The sequence below is a fragment of the Osmerus mordax genome, chromosome 5 (genome assembly GCF_038355195.1).
Source record: "Osmerus mordax isolate fOsmMor3 chromosome 5, fOsmMor3.pri, whole genome shotgun sequence".
NCBI classification, from domain to species: Eukaryota; Metazoa; Chordata; class Actinopteri; order Osmeriformes; family Osmeridae; genus Osmerus; species Osmerus mordax.
In genome coordinates, this window is record NC_090054.1 from 14,103,724 (window position 1) to 14,125,485 (window position 21,762).

The 21,762-nt window shown below is 44.4% G+C and overlaps 3 protein-coding genes across 5 annotated transcripts; 2 read left to right on the top strand and 1 right to left on the bottom strand.

Annotated features, from left to right (window-relative positions):
• The first annotated feature begins 2,375 nt into the window (after nt 1-2,375).
• LOC136942864 (inhibitor of nuclear factor kappa-B kinase subunit alpha-like) lies at nt 2,376-9,234 on the top strand. Of its 3 annotated transcripts, none has more exons than XM_067235881.1 (21): nt 2,376-2,694; nt 2,867-2,987; nt 3,136-3,230; nt 3,443-3,630; nt 3,768-3,856; nt 3,954-4,043; nt 4,174-4,298; nt 4,471-4,578; nt 4,667-4,802; nt 5,200-5,400; nt 5,550-5,652; nt 6,003-6,126; nt 6,397-6,548; nt 6,835-6,896; nt 7,068-7,177; nt 7,293-7,342; nt 7,454-7,562; nt 7,745-7,892; nt 8,101-8,243; nt 8,364-8,463; nt 8,683-9,234. In XM_067235881.1, the coding sequence occupies exons 2-21, from the start codon at nt 2,895-2,897 to the stop codon at nt 8,791-8,793; spliced, it is 2,337 nt and encodes a 778-aa protein (XP_067091982.1). In that variant the 5' UTR covers nt 2,376-2,694; nt 2,867-2,894; the 3' UTR covers nt 8,794-9,234. The 3 variants fall into 3 exon arrangements, 2 of the variants coding, with proteins under 2 accessions (XP_067091982.1, XP_067091983.1); XM_067235882.1 differs by having other exon boundaries at nt 2,871-2,987; XR_010876642.1 differs by lacking the exons at nt 8,364-8,463; nt 8,683-9,234 and having other exon boundaries at nt 7,749-7,892; nt 8,101-8,242.
• A 183-nt stretch (nt 9,235-9,417) lies between these two features.
• Nucleotides 9,418-14,756, top strand: erlin1 (ER lipid raft associated 1). Its single transcript, XM_067235883.1, has 12 exons — nt 9,418-9,562; nt 10,148-10,284; nt 10,497-10,578; nt 10,888-10,934; nt 11,023-11,084; nt 11,202-11,327; nt 11,414-11,487; nt 11,579-11,637; nt 11,846-11,937; nt 12,293-12,382; nt 12,488-12,567; nt 12,655-14,756. The coding sequence occupies exons 2-12, from the start codon at nt 10,172-10,174 to the stop codon at nt 12,823-12,825; spliced, it is 996 nt and encodes a 331-aa protein (XP_067091984.1). The 5' UTR covers nt 9,418-9,562; nt 10,148-10,171; the 3' UTR covers nt 12,826-14,756.
• Nucleotides 14,757-17,826: 3,070 nt separating this feature from the next.
• On the bottom strand, nt 17,827-21,515 carry spef1 (sperm flagellar 1). Its single transcript, XM_067236893.1, has 7 exons — nt 21,407-21,515; nt 20,997-21,108; nt 20,395-20,548; nt 20,220-20,304; nt 18,966-19,041; nt 18,534-18,639; nt 17,827-18,100 (listed from the first exon to the last, which is right to left on the bottom strand). The coding sequence occupies exons 1-7, from the start codon at nt 21,513-21,515 to the stop codon at nt 17,984-17,986; spliced, it is 759 nt and encodes a 252-aa protein (XP_067092994.1). The 3' UTR covers nt 17,827-17,983.
• Nucleotides 21,516-21,762: the final 247 nt, after the last annotated feature.

The window sequence follows — 21,762 nt, forward strand, 5'->3', positions numbered from 1 at the left end:
AGGACTCTTGTGGGGACCAGAAAACCAGGATAGAAAGGATAGTAACAAGCATGGTAAACAGAGAAAAACTATACCTCTTGGGCACCACAGCTTCAAGTGGTCTTTCTAGGGGGTTTGGGGAAGTTAGAGTCAGGGTTAGAATTAATGTTAGGATTAGATTTACGAGTTCAGTTTAGGCTTAGGATTTTTTTTTTGCATTGCCCATAACCCTAAACGTATCCCCTTAATGTAATTAAACATGAAATCTGGATTAACACTGAATGGGAGTGAATTGTGAGTCCTCACTTAAATAGTAAAACGAAAAAAACTGTCAAATCTTTAGCCTTAAGAATCATATGCAGGTCTTTAATTCATGATGTGCTCTGTGCCCTGCGGAAAATACTTTGAAGAAGACACTGACATTAAAGACTGAATATGTTCTTGTCTGGACATAACTCCACGTCATACAGAAAACATGATCATTACTGGAAAACAGGTCATATTTTTGCTAGAAAACCCTTGGTGTGAAATACAGTGGAAGTGTGTATTACAGCTGTAGAAAACCAATATGATTAATATGGTGATTAAATAAGTTACAACACAGTAACTCAAGGTTACATTTTATTTCTTTACAAAATACTAAAAACATCATATACAAATTTGACAAAAATAACCCTTCCTTTTTTCTGCTAACAATTCCAAAAGACAATGACCTCATTCTTCACACATTGAGAAATATATGTTGTCTGATGATTTACCAACCTTTCCGGTCTCCAGGCAGGGGAATTCACCTTTTGCTGCTGCAACACATTCTAGCCTACATCATCCACTCATGTATTAGTCACAATAATGTGTTTCTGGCCAACGTTGGCATATGGGGATTTTTGGATGTGACCACCACTGAAATATTTTGACAAGCAGGCCTGTAGGGTGATGTAAGCTAAGCTTCCGACTCTCAAATTTGTGCCCAGGGGGTGTATATTTGTATCATGTCTTGGATATATTGTTTCACTATTTGGTTTATCATTATTTACTAATAAAAGAAAGGTCCTTGTCACTTTACTTTAACAATGTTCCTCTTACTTACATACCCTTGGTATGTATGACATGAGTTGTAACTGTCCCCTGTAAGAATTCAATTAAAAGATTACTTCAACAGATATACCCACAAAGTAACTTGTCAAGTGCCCTGCAAAAAAGTGGAAAGTGGCCTTGGCATTGAGTCTCACAAGAAGCAAGTGCTCACATAACATTGTGATGTGAGACAAAAAAAAAAGACATACGAGTGAAGCAGTATGATCACTAAGAGAAGACTTTCTGTGGAAAGAAATTAATCCACCTACTGTTCTGAGAACTAAACGTCATTCACACATCTGTTCCTTATTGCTAGAACATTCTTTCTTTTTTTAAGACAGTTGCTCATTGATCATTGTTGAGAAATATGCACCCATGACATTAACCAATTATTATTTGTTTCATAATTGATTGCCCCTATCAATTTTATATAATACTATTGAAACATTTCTATAGGTGTTTAACTTACTTCATTTCATATATATTTTTCTCCCAAAGTCTTGTTTCTCTCCCAACTTTTCTTTGTATAGGACACACCAAGTGGAAACTTGTACGCCAATGTTTCTTTAATGAGAGCCACGTGTCAATTTTAAATTTGTCCGTTTTAGTCGCTTGAAAAACAGATTTACATCATGTTTTTGCAGAACACTTCACATACTATAAATTCATGTTGACAGGTATTGCAGCTCTACTTGTCACTGCATGACTACTGCACTGGCCCCTCAGTGTAATATTAATTTCGAAACACTTTATAGACAAGAAACTATAGCTGTTAGCTGTTGCTTCAAAACATCCTCTGCTAATCATGTCTTTGGACACCTGCCACTGTATCTGTGTCTCTATCTTTCTCTACCTAAGAACATAGGTCTACTACAATGAGTTGTGTAGTGATAGAAAAAGTAAAGTTTACCAGTTCTACAGTATTGTTTTGTTGGTAACATGAACTGTATTTAATTTATATCATGCACTGTTAATTTGACGCCAAAAATATATATATATACTAATCTAATCTCTGTCTATTTGTAGTAGGCCTATTTGTCAAAGGTGTCACTGTGTCATCTGTGTTGCTTCCACCCTCACTATTGGAAAGTTGGAAGCAGAGGGATATACATGAAACAATGAACTGACGTTCAAATGTAATACATATTCTGGCTTTTCTTCCGATTGTAATTAAATGTTCGTTCATCAGCAATAGTACCGTAGCCTACCTCTTGCCTACAGTTTCGGAACCACTGCTTAAGCCAAGTAGGTTATTTTGACGCGCATGCGCACGTATGCTGCGCGCTGCCTTGTTTGGGTCGTGAAACTACCCGAAAGTAAAACTAAGCCAGCTAAAGTTAGCTATCTAGCATAGGCCTAACCTAACAGTTTACTTACATTAGCTTGATTCGATGTAGCTCTATATACCATTTGCAAAATTTGAAAACCAAAGTAGCAACAGGATACATTTGTTTGCGTTTTGCTTGTCAGTTTCACCTTTAAGGAACGACGTCCAGTGTGTGTGTGTGTTACTGTACAGTACTGGACTCTGAACAGGGAAACTGATTGACAACAACATGTGTGTCTGCGAAAATCTGGTTTTGACTTGACAGATGTGAACATCGATAGCTAAAAGAAGTATTACAATCCTGTCACGTCAAGGTAAATGGTTTTGAATGATCAAATCATTAGGGGAAAATCCTTATTAGCTGTTGCTGTTATGCTAATTTCAGCTAATACGAGAAACCTGCTAGTGTGTAGTGTGAAACTGTACCTTATGTAGCATGCAACGTTTGTTGCGTTTGTTTGTGTGCCTCAACACTCCTTTCCTCAGACAGCCACAGTAAGCTACGGAGAGAGCAATGCTGAAGCAGACCCAGGTCTGCGGGCCATGGGAGATGAAGGAGCGGCTCGGGACAGGGGGGTTTGGAGATGTTTACATGTACCAGCACCAGGTAAGTCATAAATATACTTAAGTTACCTTAAGGTTACAGGTGCATTTTATTTGTCTACTAAGGCATATGTTGATTATGAGTTTTGCAGAAGCACCACATTTCTCTACAGGGATTTTGATTTCTAACTATGTCTTTTTGTTTGGAACAGGAGACTGCAGAGAAGATTGCTGTAAAACAGTGCCTCCTTGAGTTGAACTCAAAGCACAAATGCCACTGGAGGAGAGAAATACAGATTATGAAGAAGTCAGTCATCAAACAGACCTTCTCATTGTTTTAAGATATCTACACCAAAATAACTCGAACAGGGTGCATAACAGTACAGTAACCATCAGCTGTGTCCATATATGTCCTGTGATTCAAGTTCAATGAAATACTGTTGGCTATGCTGACCATAACAAATTATTTCCTTCCTGCCTCCGTGTCCCCATCCATCTGTGTGTGTATTGATGCCCTAGGCTGAGTCATGTAAATGTGGTGAGGGCCAGGGAGGTGCCAGAGGAGATGAGTTACATTACTCTCAACGGCCTTCCCATGTTAGCCATGGAGTACTGCACCAAAGGAGACCTGCGCAAGCGGCTCAACAAGCCAGAGAACTACAGCGGACTGAAGGAGAGCGAGATAGTCTCACTCCTTAATGACGTCGGTAATGTAACCTGAACCTAAAATTTGTATCTGTTTAACTTATGTTTAGGTTATTCATGGTTAATTATGCTTTGGTATAGAGTACATACATGTATGTTCTCCTGGAGTTATTAAGCGTACTCTACCATACAACCCCAGGGTCCGGCATCAGGTACCTCCATGAAAATAAAATCATCCATAGAGATTTGAAGCCAGAGAACATCGTACTACAGGAGACCAATGGGAAGGTGAGGGCATACACACAAGCAAATACACACGCCTCTAACCCTATTTCGATGCTCTATAACATATCTGCTGTTTTTACTCTACTTTACTCTACCGTAGATTGTACATAAGATCATCGATCTGGGTTATGCCAAAGACCTGGACCAGGGAAGTCTCTGCACTTCCTTTGTTGGGACTCTGCAGTATCTGGTGAGAAGCTCTGTACCTCTCAGCTTCTTACAAGTACTGACACAGTTGTGGGAGAAACACACTCGACAGCTTACTGTGTGTGTGTGTGTGTGTGTGTGTGTGTGTGTGTGTTTGTGTGTGTGTGTGTCAGGCTCCTGAGCTGTTTGAAGAGAAGCCCTACTCATTTACAGTGGACTACTGGAGTTTCGGAATCATCATCTTTGAGTGCACATGTGGCTTTCGTCCTTTTTTGCACCACTCAAACCCTTTACAGTGGTGAGTACATTTCCTTCTGGTCCATTGTGTGTCTTCTACTTCCTTTGCCAGTGCCTATAATAATGATTTATTTAGCTATTGTATTCAAGTGTGTATGTGAAGAAAAACGATATCTTGCTTTCTGTTAATGCACCTTTGCCCTACTGGCTGCTGACTGTGCTTGTTTCTACAGTATTGGGAAGGTGAAGAACAAAGGTCCTGACGACATCATGGCGGTTGAGGATATGAACGGAGAAGTCAAATTCTCAACACACCTGCCCTACCCCAACAACCTGAGCAAGTAAATCAGCTTGACACGACTTAGCCAGGACTACAATGTAATGGGACACCATCAAGCAGTAGTTACTCGAATCTGTGTGTGTCTGTAGGGCTTTGTTGGAGCCGGTGGAGCGTCTCCTGAGGATGCTGCTGCTGTGGGACCCAGCTGAGAGGGGTGGAGGGCTGGAACCAGACATACACCAGCACGTCTGCTACACCGCTCTGCAGAACATTCTGGAGATGAAGGTAGACACACACACACACCAGATAGGGTATGATCTATGTCATATTCACTTTCATCTTTGTACGGTCGACAAAGGGTCTGTTAATCAATATTACCGCAGAATTAATTGTGACACCTATATTGGAAACTATAATCCCGTCAGTACTATAAATGTATGTCGAATTCTTTTTGTAGAAGTGGATCAGACTTTAAATGAAAAATGTCCTAGCTGGCACGCTGGGTAGGGTGTGTACCATATGGGCTGAGGCACTCACATAGTGGCCCAGGTTCAATTCCGTCTCGGGCCATTTCTGCATGTTTTCAGTTTTCTCTCTCCCTTATATTTACTCTCTAACAGACTGTATCCCATCAAGCTGAAAATATATGTAAAAAATATATGAACAAATCCCCATCCTCCAGGTGATCCATGTGCTGGACATGTCATCAGCCCAGCTGCACTCCCTGGTGCTGGGGAGTGAGGAGGGCCTGCACTCCCTCCAGCAGCGCTTGGAGACCCACACTCAAACACACATCCCCCCCCTCAGCCAGGAGCTGCTGCTGGATACTGGAGTCTCCCTGGACCCCCGACCACCGCCCGTCTACTGCCTCCCTGATGGACCGGTGTGTTTTTACCCTCTCCTTCCTCTTAAATTCTGATGACCAGGAATTGTCCTCACCCGTACTGCACCGACAACTTCAGGAAGTACAATGACAAAATAATCTAACATACGCCAAACAGTCCAATGACTGTGGTGATGCTCTTTCCTCAGCGAGGGTGGGACAACTGCTTACTGTACCTGTTTGACAAGAGCCTGACAAAGTACGCCGGCCCTTTCACTCCTAGACCTCTCCCTGACAGCGTCAACTTCATCGGTAGGCTGCCAAACACCAGCTGCAACACCACTACATCAGTCTGATTAAGGGGCAACGGGTATGCCATGAGACACTGTAGTGGGGCAAAAATTCACGTTGTGAGCATGCAAACACTTTTTGAGTTTGATACGACCAATGACTCCATCTGCTGTAAAGCCGCCTGTTAAAATGAGGTTGAGATGACTCTGTGTCAGTGCCCACGTGTTTGTAGCCTGGAACGTGGCCGAAAAGCTGGCTACTCAATGGCGGTATTTGTAGCCGCGTAGCTGTTCAACCAATTCAACTGTTGAGTTGATGCACGTGTGACTCGGTCCCATCTTTAATGGCCGCCTGTGTTTGGCTCGACTCAGTGAGGGAGACTAAGACCCAGCTGCCCCTGACGGCCCTCAGGAAGGTGTGGAGGGATGCGGTCAGCTACATCTGTGGCCTCAGAGAAGACTACACCCGCCTGTACCAGGGACAGAGGGCTGCCATGTAGGTTTATACACAGTCAGAACTCAACATATTTTTGGCAGCTCAAGCGTATTTTGGGGAAATGTAACTGCTTCAAATACTTTTAACTCGGACAAAACCGATTTTATTTTAAGCATTAGCTTTGTGTCAATCTTTCAGTATTTTGTACATTTGGAACAAGTGAGTTGAGGTTGAGTCATTTAAATATGTTGTGCGGAAATGTAATTATGAGTGCACACGTGTCCTAGACGTCTATTTTGCAATGTCTTATTTGTGTGGGTGTGTCTCTAGGTTGAGTGTGCTGCGTTACAACACCAACCTGACCAGGTATAAGAACCTCCTGTTCTCCCAGTCCCAGCAGCTTCGAGCCAAGCTGACCTTCTTCAGGAGCAGCATTCAGCACGATCTGGAGCTGTACTCCCAGCAGAGAGACACTGGCATCTGTGAGGGCGCCTTGCTCACACCCTACTGTGACCCCCCTGCACACTCTAATACTCAACAAAACCATACACTCACACAGCACAGTATTAATCACAAACGGTACAATACTCTAGAATGTTATTAAGGGCAGGTTGGTCTGACCTTCTCTCAAGGCAGGTTCAAACACATTGGCCTTTGTTGTGAAGTATTGTTCGATTGCATGTTGAAATGGTCAAAGCAAATACGATTTGATTTGAAACCCAGTGAGCCTCAACTCTACTACTTTGTTGTTTATTCCGTGTGCTGTAGCCTCAGAGAAGATGCTCAAGGCATGGGAGGAGAATCAAGAGAAGGCAATGGAGTTTGGACAGGTAGATTCAAGTGTACTCTTGTATTGGTTTTACTCTATTTTCTTTTTACAAATCTACTCATCTTTACCTCACTGTTCTCTACTCCTTTACTCTAAAGCTACTCTTCTGAAAAATTCTCCACTCATACTTACTGTACTGTGTGTGCGTGTGCGTGTGCGTGCGTGTGTTTAGGCAGCGGAGGTGAGCTATCTTGATGAGGAAATTGTGTCTCTCCATAATGAGATTTTGGAGCTGGAAAGGAGTCCCTTTGCCAGGAAACAAGAAGACATCATGGAACAGATGTTCGTATCAACGTCCACTCCTTTTAATCAACGCTGGCCTATTTGTGTTTGTCCTATTTGTAATGTTTGTCCTGTTTGGGGAAGGTGGGTAATATAAATGTTTGTTTTTCCTCAGAATGGAGACGGCCATTGGCCTCTATAAGAAGTTGACCCTCAAATGCAAAAGTGAGTTGGATCCCATGACAGGCAGCTGAGGTGTGCACGAGTGGGATGTTGTTGAAATCAGCTAAGGTTCATTCTGACGACACAGAATGCATGCTGTGTGTGTGTGTGTAGGTCCTGACCCCCCTCACGGCTACAGTGACAGCTCCGAAATGGTGAAGGCCATCATTCAGACCATTCAGAACCAGGATCGAGTCCTTCGAGACCTCTACACGCACCTCGGGTACGTCACACACCTCTACGAGGGCCAACACGGGCACTTCTTCAAACATGCACGCGCAACATTCTTCGACGCACACTCGTACACACGCACACCCCACACACACACAACATTGAAACGGTTTCCCGCGTCTCTGATTCCCTCCTTCTCTGCTTGCCTCTCATTCGCTCCGTCCCTCCTCCCAGTAAGACCCTGCTGTGTAAGCGGCATATGGTGGATCTGTTTCCTAAGCTGGACGTGGCAGTGGAGGGCATAAAGGCGGCGGAGAACGCCGTCATGCAGATGCAGATGAAGAGACAGCGAGAGTTCTGGCACCTCCTCAAGATTGCCTGTGTGAGTTATGGACACGCCGATGCTCCCGCATACAATGTACTGTATATATACGTGTCTATATATATATATATACTCGGGTACACACACACACACACACTTTTGGATGAACCCACTTGTCTGTGACTCACCAACTCACGAATGGGAAAGGAATCATTTCCATTCAAGGGTTTTGAACTGTGTGTTTGTGCACGTTTGTGCATGTGTGTAGGCCCAGAGCACCAGTCGCAGCTCTCTGTCGCCCCACACCGAGGCGTTCAGCCCCCCACAGTCCTCCACACTGCATGTGTACCAGCCTCCGACCAAAGACGGCCTACCTCCTCTCAACACGTTCCTGCCGGGTGCTAACGACCAGTGAGGCCAATGACATCAACATATTAAATCATATCACACAACCGGTGTTTGAAGCACTGTCATGTCACTCTTCTCTCTGTCACACACGCGCACATTTTCTTTTTTTCTTCCCTCTCTTAGTGAGTCAGTTTGCCACCTGTTAGAGGAGAACCAACGATACCTGACCACGCTGACGTCGCTCATGCAGAAGACGGCTCAGCACATGGAGCACAGCGCCATGGTACATGTGTGTGAGCGTGCTGTATGTGAGCGTTAGTCGGCAGTACTCATGTGTTTATGTGTTAACGTGTAAAACGTATGTTTTACTGTTTTGTATTGGCTTGGTTTATGTTTGGCTGGTATTTCACTAGTAAGGCAGGCGTTATGATGTGCATGTAGTGTTAATGGACCATATGCAGAGGCATGTCTGACCCTGTGACCCTGCCTGTGTGGCCTGCAGGAGCAGGACTGGAGCTGGACCCAGTATGGATCAGGGCTGCAGGCTTCACTTCAGTGGTTTGAGACCCGGCAAAGCCCCGGCTCTGTGAAGGCTACTACCTCAATGCCATAAGCCTTCGGGTGAACGTGGACTTTTCAAAGTGCTTATTTGGAAGTAACTACGGCTATATTATGTCTGTATGCATCTTACATATTTCAACACAGACTGGAGGTCTGCATAGTTACACGACAGAAGCTGAGTAATCTAATGAGGCAATGTTAAAAAATGTGTAAACATTGTGAATAAAGCCATAACATGTGTCTGTGAGCACATATCATGCATTTTACAGACACCATTAGGATGATGCCTTTGTAAAGTTGAAATACTAGCATGTAAGACAATGAAGTTAATTGAGATATGTTGCAACCACAAAATGTATTCTTATTTCATTGCAGGATATGACGAGTTTACATTTGTGTGTTTGTATATGGATGTGATAAAGTTTTAAAGAAGATAATATTGGACTATATATATTGGACACCGAAGAATAATAAAAATTCCTTATTGCCAATAAGTCCCTATCTGGTTTACTCGGTTACATTTCACGTTTTGGTATTAATTTCGTAAGACCGTGAAACTCGAGCTCCACGTCTGTCGTCTATCGTATCGCTTTTAATGGCAGATTGCAACCAACGTTAATGCACGTCAGTCTTCCTTCTCTCCACCTTTTACTAAAAGTTTTAGGTTTTCAATTCTAACCCGGAAGAGCTGAAACGGTTAAGCGAGTGTATCGGTATCTAACTAACATTGCTTGGCTGTCAGAAGTGAAAACACCCGTGGGTGGTGGAAAGGGGGATGGGTCGCTGTGAACCGATCGTAAAGAGAACTGATCAATAGACTGGTAACATTTCATTTTCATCGTAATTATGTTATTAGCTCAGCTAATGTTAGCTGAGTACATCATGTTAGCTAGCTTTATTAAGTTGCTTGCTACCACATTATACGCAGATTGTCGAACTAATTGCTAGCTAGCTAGGTTTGCGAGCAAGCTAATGTAGCTTGTCTAGCTAATGTTAACGTGCGTCATAAATTGGACATGTAGGCTACATTGTAGGCTAGCTAGGTATCTCATAGGTATCTGCAGGTTAGCCAGCTTAATATTTACGTTGTACACAATGCATATTATGTGCAGCGCTAAAGTTGTTAAACACAGATTATTTATAGTCTAGTAGAAGACCTTAGTTGTGTGCCCCCTATTGTGTGAGTGGCTGCATTTTGCTCATTTACGTAGCCTAGCTTAATGCTAGTTAACCTAATACCTAATAAGAGGGCAAAGTAAATGTATAAGCGCTACGGGTGGAATTGTCTGATAAGGTATTTGGAATTACTTTATAGCTGCTGGCTATCCTTTGGGCTGTAGTCAGATATGTTACAGCAAAATTTAAAGTAAGCTACAACAATGACTAGTCTTGTGTCTACGTGCCAGGTGTGGTGAGTCCTGCAGGTGAGGATGACGATGGCGCATGTTGGGGCAGTAGTGGCAGCAGTGATGGGGCTGATGGCTATCCTGCTTCATTCATCCATCCATAAGATAGAGGAGGGACACTTGGCCGTTTACTACAGGTAAGAGCTATCTCAGCTTCAACATGTAGCCTAATAATGCTGCAACACTCTCTTCCTTCTCCTTTATACTTTCAAAACGCTCATTTTTCACAACAATTGATGTGAGAAGTGTTAGTCAGAACAGAGCTTTGTGTTCTTACAGGTCCTGTGAAAGGTTTGGCAGTTTGGTTGTTGTGACTGCACATTGCTTACATTAGTGTTATGTGTTTCAGGGGAGGAGCTTTGTTGACCACGCCCAATGGCCCTGGGTATCACATAATGTTGCCCTTCATAACCACCTTCAGATCTGTACAGGTAACAGTAGCCAGCTCTTCAGACACAAACCCTAGTTCGCTAGAGCAGGTCAGTTACTATTTGCCAAAGCATGGGGTGGGATCAGTTTATCTCATCGAGTGCAAAGAACAGAACAAGTGGATACTGATGGGTGTGAACCAACAAGATTAGTCAAACTCACATTAAGAACTTTCAAATGGTTGCTGATAGCTAAAACAATACAAGGTTAGCGGATTCATATCTGGCTAAATAAACAGCCATATCCGATCCTACAGTGTAGTGCTGGTCAGTGACTAGCTCCTCTCACGGTTCTGTTGCTTGTTTTAACAGACAACTCTCCAAACGGACGAGATCAAGAATGTGCCTTGTGGAACCAGGTAACTGGAGGAGGGTCAGGCTCGGGCCCTGCGTATGTGTGTGTCTTTTTGTAATTAGGGCCTCCTAACATCCATGTTCTCTCCACAGTGGAGGTACGATGATCTACTTTGATAGGATTGAGGTGGTCAACATGCTGGTCCCTACTGCAGGTAACACCCTCGGAACTACACTTCCCATAACCCCACTCCCCTAAAAGTGACTGGGAAACTGGACGATGCAGTTGATAATGTTACAAGTCACTCCAACCTAGTCTTCTGTTTCCTCAGTGGTTGACATTGTGAAGAACTACACAGCTGATTATGATAAGACTCTCATCTTTAACAAGATTCACCACGAACTCAACCAGTTCTGCAGTGTGCATACCCTACAGGAGGTCTACATAGAGCTGTTTGGTGAGAATACACACGCAGACACAAACACACACTCTCAGGAAGACAAAACGGTTGGTTTTTTAAAGTTCTGTTAATGTCTTTCACAGACATCATAGATGAGAACTTGAAGATCGCCTTGCAGAAGGATCTCAATTGCATGGCCCCTGGACTTACAATACAGGTACACACACAGGACTGCTAAGGCAATGCTGGCTGCTTGGCAATCTAACAGGTTTGAATGTGCTCTAAATATTTTCTTTCTTGTGTTGTAGGCGGTCCGTGTCACCAAACCCAAGATCCCCGAGGCAATCAGGAGGAACTTTGAACTCATGTGAGTCTTTTAATGAGTGCATGCGCATGTGTGTGTTTAGCTTGTTCAGGCTTTGTGTTTTTATTTATATTCCAGCATCGTAGCAGAGACACCCACACCAACTGTGGGCTGCAAAGTAGCAAACACGTTGACTTTCAATGCCTTTGCCATTCTCCCGTTCTCCTTTTCTCCTCTCTGCCTCTCTTTCCCTCCGTCTCTCTCGGACTAGGGAGGCCGAGAAGACTCGTCTGATGATAACAGTCCAGACTCAGAGGGTGGTGGAGAAGGAAGCGGAGACTGAAAGGAAGAAAGCCATCATTGGTAAGGCTTGACATCCTCCCGTCCTATGCCGAACCATAACACCGCGCCCCCTCCAGTGTCCAATAGAAATGCCACGTTGCGTTACCCTACCTCTTCGAAGTTATTCATTACCCCTAGCAACATGCCCGCATACCATAAAGTTGCAACCATCGGTAACCTAGCAACGTGCCCGTGAACCTTGACCTACAGAACAAGCCTTTGTTCTATAAGACGGGCCTTTTTGAATTTGCTTTATTACATGTAGCTTTGTCCAAATGACCTTTGATAAGTTACAGAAGTTTCCTGGAGCTTGATCAATGTAAAATAAAGAGCCAAATATAAAACTATACTTTTTGTCTTCCCCCCTGTCTCGCAGAGGCTCAGAAGATGGCCGAGGTGGCTGGGATCCACTTCCAACAGAAGGTGATGGAGAAGGAGACAGAGAAGAGGATTTCTGAGATAGAAGGTCTGTGTCTGTCTGTCTGTCTTCGTAACAGTCGTCCGTGTTGTGGCCCCCTGTGTTGTACAAAGCGTGATTCCCCCCCCCCCCCCCCCCCCCTGTCTGTTTCAGACTCTGCCTTCCTGGCGAGGGAGAAGGCCAGGGCTGATGCTGAATACTACACAGCTGCCAAGTTTTCTGAAGCCAACAGAGTAAACATATACATACTTCTCTTTTGCTCTCGCTCTCGCTTGGTCTCTCATACATCATCCCTCATCATCCATCTTCTCTTTCCCTAGTTGAAGTTAACCCCTGAGTACCTGGAACTGATGAAGTACCAGAGCATAGCAGCCAACAGCAAGATCTACTTTGGCCAGGACATCCCCAACATGTTTGTGGAGGGCAACAACAACAGCCCCTCCATCGCGGAGGCGGACGCCCTCCCGGACGCCCAGCTCCGGGAACACTGAGACACCCAGCCTGTCTGCCCCCCTGTCTGTCTGTCTCTGGGCAGGGAGGGGGAGGACGGTCACACTTTGTGGGGGAGGGAGGGGTGTGTCTCACCAGGGAAGGCATGAACTCTGATGGCTTCAGGGTGGCAGAGCTGCGCAACTAGCTTGGTGGGAGTAAAAAAAAAAAAAATTACAAAAAAAAAAACTACAAAAAAAAACATGCTTTGGTCTTAAACCTCAAGGGGCTGAGAGAAAAAGACAGACGGGGAGAAAGAGGAGATGGAGTGAACAGAGGGAGGAAAATGGGACGGGGTTAGAGGAGAGAGGGGGAGAGAGGGGGGGAGGAGGAAAGAGTGCATTCTGCTGCTCTGTGTGAAGATGCCGTCTTACAAATAGACACCATGATGGAACAAGCATTATGAACGCCGATGCATGGATGAGTCAGGTCCTGAGAAGTCAACGAGACGGGATCTTCTCTTGACGTTCGTCCCAGTCACCCTACTTTACACGTGCTTGCATTTTAATGCAACTTCGGGCTTTGCTTTTGAAAGCTTAATTCTTTTTTGGGTTTGTTTTTTGGTGTTTTCCTTTTTTATGCAGGAAGATTGGATTTGTTTGGAGATTGAGCGGTGATCGATGTTGATTGAGCCTTGCTGTCTGTGGTTTAGTTTAACTGGAATCCAACAGGTGACACTAATTAAAACCGGTCTCTCTATTTCTGGGATGTGTTCAGATCAGGGACACTCACCTGTTTTAATTAAGTTCTTAGGAGCAGAGAGAGAGAGAGAGAAAGAGAGAGAGAGGTGAGCCTTCTCCCCTAGACGGTGCATCTGCTCAGTTCAACACTACAACCCAGCACTCTCACTGATGGGTACTGGAGAAAGAGGCGTTAACCTGTATTAACATGTATTAAGCACAGACACACACACCCCTCACAACCCATACAAATACAATCTTAAGGGCCAGAGCTGTATGTGCAGTTTGGTGTTAGTTTTGTATTGGCTTACCTGGAGTCTTGAGTGCTCAGAAGGTGGTGGTTTACAGTAGTATAGGTGTATTGTCATTGTATTTAGTGTAGTTGGTGGGGTTGGTGGTAGTTTGTGTGCAGTGCGAATCCGTGACCGGAGAATGACTGAAAATACCCACACTAAGACCAGCCCTGATGTAAACTGTGAAGCAGACAGAGAAGAAGCACTAAATCAAGGGCTGTCCAAACGAGAATCCTCGGAAGAGAATTGTCCTTTCTATTCTCACGTCCGTCTATAAAAGGGATTTAATGATGTGGTTGCAGTGACCCGTCGTTTCCAGGCCTGCTGATTTAGGCGGCGGCGGCGGCGGCGGCGGCAGGGCTGAAACGAGCCGTGTCCCTGCTCCCCCCTGCCTGTTGCCCTCAGGAAGAAGGCTGGGAGGATGGGACACGAGTCCTGGTCGTGCGACGCCTCAGATTGACTTTCAGGGGTCCCCGTTCTCTTTAGTGCTGATTGGAGCTTACAATCACCCCACAGCAGTTTACACACACACATACTCATATGCAGGTACAGTGCCACATCAGACAGGTTAAAAGAGATAAGGCTCTGAGATTTAGACTTTAGCGAAGGTGACAGACTACTGATGAGCTTATATAGGACTAGTGCTGTCTGGCTGGTAAACACCACTAACACAGTGGAAGCTTCAACCTGTGGTTAAGATATAGGCCTACTGACGTTGACTTGATCTAAGAATCTGCATTAAAGACTGTTCTCGTGATTTGGTGGTGGGTTCAAATCAAACATACCAAGGGGTTGTAATTGAGATACTCAAAGGAGGATTCATAACCTTGTGAATGTTACTTTTGTACAATCTGCCTAATTTGGACTGTCTCATTGTTTTAAAAGATTTATATGCAAGAAGTTTTCATCAAGTTTTGACAATGTTCGTTTATGTAAAATAAAGCCTATTTTGATACCACATACTTGTGTCGTGGTTGGCAGTTTATTCCATTTGGAAACAGATGTAGTATTCTTAATGTCCACTAGATGGAATACTATAGTTGTGTTAAAAGACTTGAATTTATCCAGGGTTTTGCTTTGTTCTTGTGTTTTTGTGTTCACAAAACACTGACACGTCCACATTCAGCATTTCTGATGATGCAAGTTGTCAGGGGTTTTCCACCCAAGCTGCAGAATATCTATTAAGGATTTTTATTAAAACATGGTGTTATTGACCATGAGAATCCACACAGGCTGGAAACTAATTTCCTGAGGGGACTTAAGAAGAAAACAGTTGTTGATAATTTATGTGCTTTTCTTTTTTACGATTTGTGCGTGTTTATTTAAGTGTGTGTCTCTGAGAGAGACAGGGAGAGGGGGGATGATTTTCACTGTGGATGGGCTGTGGTTGCATGAGTATGACTCAAGTTGCAGGCACACACGCATTCAATCATGACAAACACATCTTTTAACTCTCAGTCGCTTGTTTTGTCCCATATATCCATTACTGTGATACGAGCACTTAGGGCTACAGTCATCAGCTGTGAGTGTGTTTGTGTATGAGACAAAAGGAAAGTTTGTGTGTTTAGTGTGTGCGTGGATGGCTGTGTGTGTGTGTTTATGAGAGAGAAAAGGAGAGTGTGTGTTGTGTGTGTGTTTGTGAGTAGATGGCTGTGGCTTTGCTTTGACTAACCGCTGCTCAGTTCCTCCTGGGGTCTCTGCCTCACTCCCTAAACGACCCCCACTCCCTCTCTCCTCAGACCATAACTCTCCTGGATGCTGAGTTGGCGCTGCAGACCCTGCTCCTCCTACCAGAGTATTTGGCTGGAGTCTGACTCCTGACCCGGTCACCGCTGGACTCGGAAGTCTGGAAGTGTCTCCTCAGGAATTGTATGAGATGAGGAATTGTGGCTGTGTTTGTGTGTGTGTCTGAGATAACAGACGACTGAAAGAGGGAGACAGGGCTTTGTGCAGAGACTTTTCCATCTTGTCTGTGGGTGGAGTAGAGTGTAGAGTAGCCATTTCTGTAGTAGCTCATTCTGGTCTTTTATTATTATTCACACGTGCGCACACAGATTTAATCGTTGGAAAAAGTGTGATGTGCAGAACTGAGACCGATGATCATATCAGGGATCCAACAGAATATCAACACTGTGTGTTTTAAGCCCCTCCCTTAGAGGAAATGAGGTCAAGGTGAGTTGTGCCGCTTCCTGGATGGTCATGGTTTCCTCCATCTTTCCTGTATCCTTCTGGTGTGTGATCCCACCCTGGCCAGATCCCCCTCCGCCCAGTGGGCACAGACCCCAGTCTCAGCTGAGTGCCCGGGGTGGAGGAGTCACTGTGGGGATATTGTGGGAGGGAAAAGAGTGGGGTGCAAGGGCCAGAAAACAGAGCTAGAGGAAGGAGGGAAGGACCAATGGTGGAGAGAATGGGGGAAGGAGAGAAAGACCAGGCAAAAAGGAGAGGAATACAGGGTACATTGTTTTAGCAGAAATGAGGCAGGGAGAATAGTGAAACGTAGGCCTCTATTTCCCCAAACAACCGGGTGGCAACCGTGACTCAGTCTACCTATCACACAAACCTCATTGGCAGCACAGGGCACCCACACATTCCAATCCCGTGTGTGTATGAGTGTGTGTGTGTGAGAGCCTTGTTATAGAGGGAAGGGGAATGGCGCTGGTGCTGTTATCTTATCACTCACGCTCTCACACACTACCAGTCATTTCAAGATTACACCCAGAAGAAAGAGAACCATCCCTGAAATGCCTCACCACCTCCAGGCTGCCCTGCTCCCTGTGGGTGATTCACCCTGATAACACCCTTCAGGGCTCCTATCCCTGTGTCTCTCTATCCCCCACGGGGGGATTTTCTTCCTGATGAACTGTCTCTTCCACCTCCATCCATGTGGTCATTTCTCACAGGCGTGCCAGTGTGTTGAGTCATCACCTGGACTATTTAAAACGTTTCTTGTTGGACAGTGTATGGACAGGGTTGGGCTGCTATGTTTTTTGGGGGTGCTTCATGAGTAAGTCAAACAAGACATCTGAGATCCAGCTGGACTATATCAGCACCCCAACAGGGTCCAAGAAGACTTAAAGGAGATTTTATCAGGTGTTATTCTATACTGGGAGAGAAGTAAAGACTACAACTTAATCAGACACATACTGGGTGACTTGGTCGGTGACTACACTTATCTGGTGTTATTTGACAAGGGTAGGGGCTATAACAACATAGATTGGCCTCACGTAAACACCAATTAGCAGCCCACTGAGAATGGCACCTAGGCAAAGTAAGGAACAATGCTGGAAGAGTTTTAAAGAAAGAAAGCTACTTACATCCCAGTAACGTATACTGTGCACTCCCACGCATGCATGCAAACACATGCTGTCCTCAAACATGCTTGAGCAAGACTAATAAGTCTTTTGAGAAGGTTTGTTCAGAGCCTGTGGATAGCAAATGCACCTCAGTCTCTCGTCACAGAGCACGGTCTCTGGTTTTCTAAGGTATTAGAAAAGAAAGTCTAGATATGGTAATGCATGACATGCTTTCTGTAGGTGTCAGACCACATTCTATTCTGAGACTAGGAACAGTTGTGCTTCGTTAGAAGTTCCTTCTACTTCGAAAAGCGCAAACGCAGGAGCTACACTCGAGAGTTCTCGAAGAGTGACGTCAACTTCTGAAATTGGACTTCTTCTTTTCTCTGCTCTCCTGTTGCTCTCATCTATCCCCTCTCTACTTGTCTTCTCTTCTCCCTCATCCTCTCACATATAGGCGGTGCAGCACAGTTGTAGTATCAGGCTGGATCGTTTATTTAGCTCTTGGTTTGGAGGTCAGGTAGGCTGAAGGCACAGAAGTAGCAACACATCAAATTCACAGATGACATTGATATAAAACACAGAATCACATGGTCTCATTGGTCATTAATAAACACGTTAAACCAATTATCAAACAGTGCACACAGCTATCTGATGCAGAATGACCCAAATATGTCATCAAAACAAACGTGAAAAACATCATCTTTAGTTTAGAAACATAAAGGAATATGGTTAAAAAGAGGCATCTGTGATTCCACGAGAAATAGTATTAAAAGTAGAGAAAATAATGATCTTGTTATGGTATTCTTCCATCACCAATAATCTCCAATATTGGTATATTTAGACTGTGTGAAATAAACTTTATTGCAGATTAGGTTCTAGCCTTGTGTCTGTTTATTTTGACATGTTGGCTCTGGCCTTGTATCGCTCCAAATGACGTGTCAGATCTTCTATCCGCATGTCCTTCAGCTGCACCAAGTGCTCCAGCCTGTTCACCTTAATCTGCAGGATCTAAACACACGCACACTCGTGAAAATACAACATAACTTGCTTAGTGAGATTGTAAATGCAGTGCCTTGCTGACTATCTGTAACATGTTGGCGATGAGCAGCTGTGCTAAAGAGGGCTCACATCTGCAGAGAGCTAACTGACTCAGTGACCGCTACTGGCTCAGCTTACCACACACACACGCACACGCACACGCACGCACACACACACTCACACACACACACACAGTCAGTCAGCAATGTTTCATGTGAACTGGAACGTCCTTAGCAGGTCATCACAGGAAGAGGGAGTGTGTCACATTTTGTCAGCAATGTGTGTTTCCTGATTATAGAGGATGTTGCGCATAGCAGTGTCTATACAGTGTGTGTGTGGGTGTAAGTATGAGTGGCTGTGGGTTAGTGTGTGGGTGTTTGTGTGGGTGGGCGTGGGTGTATACCTCCACAGTTTCCTGCAGGGACAGTATGACCTGCTCCTTCTCCTCCAGCAGCAGTCTGAAGGCGGGGTCCATCTGAGAGCCCAGGGCCAGGGCCACCTGAGGAATGCTGTGGGAGCAGACACACACTCCGGACTCAGCAACACGCAACCACATGCGCTACTTGTTACATTGCATAACCATCACTGTATCTTTATTCGTTTACCGTATGTAGCTCAGCTTATCATTTTTTTTTTACAATGTAAGGTCTGGTTTATTATTATTTTGTGTATTATGTATTAAGTAAATAAATAATTATACAATGCCATGCTCTAACCACTGAGCTATACCCTTCCTATCTTTAAAATAAAATAAATATATGCTGTATATATACAGTATTCTAGTCTGTCTGAAGGTGAAGCATACACCAGGTATGCTGTGTATTTGCTGAGGCACCTGCTTTTGTCTTGACCAGCCTTCTCCTTCTTCCTCCCCTGCTCTTCCTTCGGCTGAGCCTCGATCCGACGGGCTTCTGGGGGGGAAATAAGGAAGCCAAGGATGGAAACACAGAGACACAGCCGTAGGCCTGACTCACACATCTCTCATTACAGTATCACGGCGGATTCGAGATTTCCAGCCGTGGCAGTGTGGTTAGACCACCCGGTCGACAGGGTTGGTCAGCGGCAGAGACACTCTGGGGTTGATTTAACGACGGCCTGTGAGCACGGAGGGGTCGAGAGGGCGGAGGAGGACAAGACACGGCCTTCCCAATCGGAGAGAGAGATAGGAGCTGATGGGAGAGCTAGCCAGTGATAAGAACCATCTGGCGATGAGGGCTGATAGGATTCCTTTGTGTGAGCGTGAGTGAGGATGGAGAGGAAAGGAAAGAGGGAAGGAGACAGGAAAGGACAGAGGGGAGGGAGTGGAGGTTATAGAGAGTATACGGACAAAGGGGGAGGTGAGGTGTGGGAAACGGAGGAAAGATATGTCTGGGTCCCTCCCTCAAGGTCCTGGCCTCTTGATCCTCATTCCTCCTCTTATCTGATGTGGCACCTCTGTGTGTGCGTGTGTGCGGGGGGGAGTGGTTAACATTTGCTGACATTGGAATTCTGACAGCACCTCAGCAAAGATGTCAGATGGTTGGCAGTGGGACAGAGGTGACAGGAAACAGCCTCCCCAGACAAGAAATCTTTCTGTCCTTTGTTTGTCCCTCCTTCAGATGACTGGAGCACTGGGTCAGCACAACTCCAAGCATGTGCATATATATATATATATATATATATATATATATATATATATATATGTGTGTGTGTGTGTGTGTGTGTGTGTGAGAGAGACACATCCAAATAACCCTTAACATGAAATCCAGTCCCCTGCCATCTGAGCAAATGTGCTTACTTGCTGCATGTCAGCTGAGCAGATGAACCCAAATACACACAAACACACACCTCACCACATGATCATGATCTGGCCTGCTGGACTCTCATTGAATTGATACCAGGAAGTGTCCATCCAAACAAACACATTTGTCTATTTTCTCATTCTATTTACCACAGCCTTTTAGGATGATGAAAGTAAGCAATAATAAAATAATATAATGTACTACACAGTATGGTCATATCAGTGTTTTTCTCCTCAAAACTGTGCGTGAATTGGTGATGTTAGGTTGATAGGCATTAACATAATTTAATGTATTCAGAATTCCCTTACCCTTTGTTATGGTTGAGGTATTGTTGCCTGAAGCTCGAGAGGTTTTCTTATTTTCCTGATTCCTGATATTATAGTATTCCAGATCCTAAGAGTGATGGAAATAATGTATTTACATATTATGCATACTGTACATATTACTGGACACACACGCACGCGCGCACACACACACACACACCAGTAATGTGTCTCCAGCAGTGTGCTCCACTGGCTTTTCCTCAATCCTCTCTCTGAGGAAGCACAGCACAGGCTCTATCACCCCAGGGGCACACACTACAATCCTCTTCACTGTCTCCTCAGGCACATGGAAACTGAGCTTGGAAAACACCTTCCTACACAGAACAAAATCAAAAAACGCATGTTTATGGAAATCATGAGCTCTGGTTTCAGGACAAATAAACAAATTAGTACTCCGAGAAAGAGATTTAAGTGTCTGTTTAAATAGGTTTCCTTTTTAATCCAGAACTAACTGGATTCCCAGAAAAAGGCCCCGAATATACTTTACTCTGCTTGACAAGATATGTTTTCAATGAGTGGCAACCTCAATATCGGGTCTCACTGCTATGTACAGCGGCATGGCTGTGTTCCAGACCAGAGGTCTGAGAATGCAAGTGTTTCCATCACAGTTCTCACGACCCATAGCAAGAGGATGTGGAGAGGAAAACATTGCTCAGAGCAGAGGTCAGTGTGCAATGCATGCAGGCAATGCATCTTACTGCAAACATTCCCATATTCTATTCCACACCAAGGATATACTGACAGAAAGGGTTTCCTCCTTGCCTGTTGAGAGTGCCCCAGTTGCTGAGCTTTTGCTGTGTGGAGTTGGCTGGGCTGTAGTTGTGCATTTCTACGAGCTTGGGAAAAAAATACTTCACAACCTCAGCAGCCATCACTGGAGGAGAGAGAGAGGGGGCACAGTTTTTGGTCAGACAGTGACAGTACACCATAAGCGTATAACATGGCTCTCAAGAAGTAGGCTAAATGTCGGCGAGTTTGCTTGTTTTGGCCAGCATTAACAGTGAGAAAACATGACCAGTTGTTGTACAGAATACATTGCCAAACTAAATCAACACTGCAGACCCTTTAAATGCAACACAGAATCTGTGTCAAATCTACTGCATAGTAGTACTGTAGCATTGTACTGTAGCATTGCTACAGTACTGGCACTAACTTTGACGTTAGCTAACTACCTCCATCGCTGAAGTCCCTTGTAATATTTCTTTTAGGTCTTGACAACGGTATTTTGTCTATCCAAGCATACAAATCTTGCAGTTTTTCTTCGTTTAACTCTTTATCCATGTTTTGTTACTGCCTTACATTAGATAACTTAGATATGGTTTCATTGGCTAGCTAATGTAGCTCACTTTTCCATCAACAGGTTGTTTAATTTGTTGCTTGGCAACCAACATCCAGGTATGGCAACTGAGAAAGGACAAACGTTTCTTCACCAGTTGTTTGCGCAATTTTAATTCACATTGGCCAAGAAGTCTAGGCCAACTTACATTTTAGTAATATATGCAAATTTTATCATTGAATTCTTTCAATC

Excerpts from the sequence above, each read along its gene's own strand:
- erlin1 (XM_067235883.1), top strand. The coding sequence starts at position 10,172 with ATGACGATGGCGCATGTTGGGGCAGTAGTGGCAGCAGTGATGGGGCTG. Across the intron at positions 10,935-11,022 it reads AATGTGCCTTGTGGAACCAG|TGGAGGTACGATGATCTACT; the intron begins GTAACTGGAGGA and ends TTCTCTCCACAG. Across the intron at positions 11,638-11,845 it reads AGGAGGAACTTTGAACTCAT|GGAGGCCGAGAAGACTCGTC; the intron begins GTGAGTCTTTTA and ends CTCTCGGACTAG.
- spef1 (XM_067236893.1), bottom strand. The coding sequence starts at position 21,515 with ATGGATAAAGAGTTAAACGAAGAAAAACTGCAAGATTTGTATGCTTGG. Across the intron at positions 19,042-20,219 it reads TACCTCAACCATAACAAAGG|AAGCCCGTCGGATCGAGGCT; the intron begins GTAAGGGAATTC and ends TTTCCCCCCCAG. Across the intron at positions 18,101-18,533 it reads CCCTGCAGGAAACTGTGGAG|ATCCTGCAGATTAAGGTGAA; the intron begins GTATACACCCAC and ends GCGTGTGTTTAG.
- LOC136942864 (XM_067235881.1), top strand. The coding sequence starts at position 2,895 with ATGCTGAAGCAGACCCAGGTCTGCGGGCCATGGGAGATGAAGGAGCGG. Across the intron at positions 2,988-3,135 it reads TTTACATGTACCAGCACCAG|GAGACTGCAGAGAAGATTGC; the intron begins GTAAGTCATAAA and ends TGTTTGGAACAG. Across the intron at positions 7,893-8,100 it reads ACCTCCTCAAGATTGCCTGT|GCCCAGAGCACCAGTCGCAG; the intron begins GTGAGTTATGGA and ends GCATGTGTGTAG.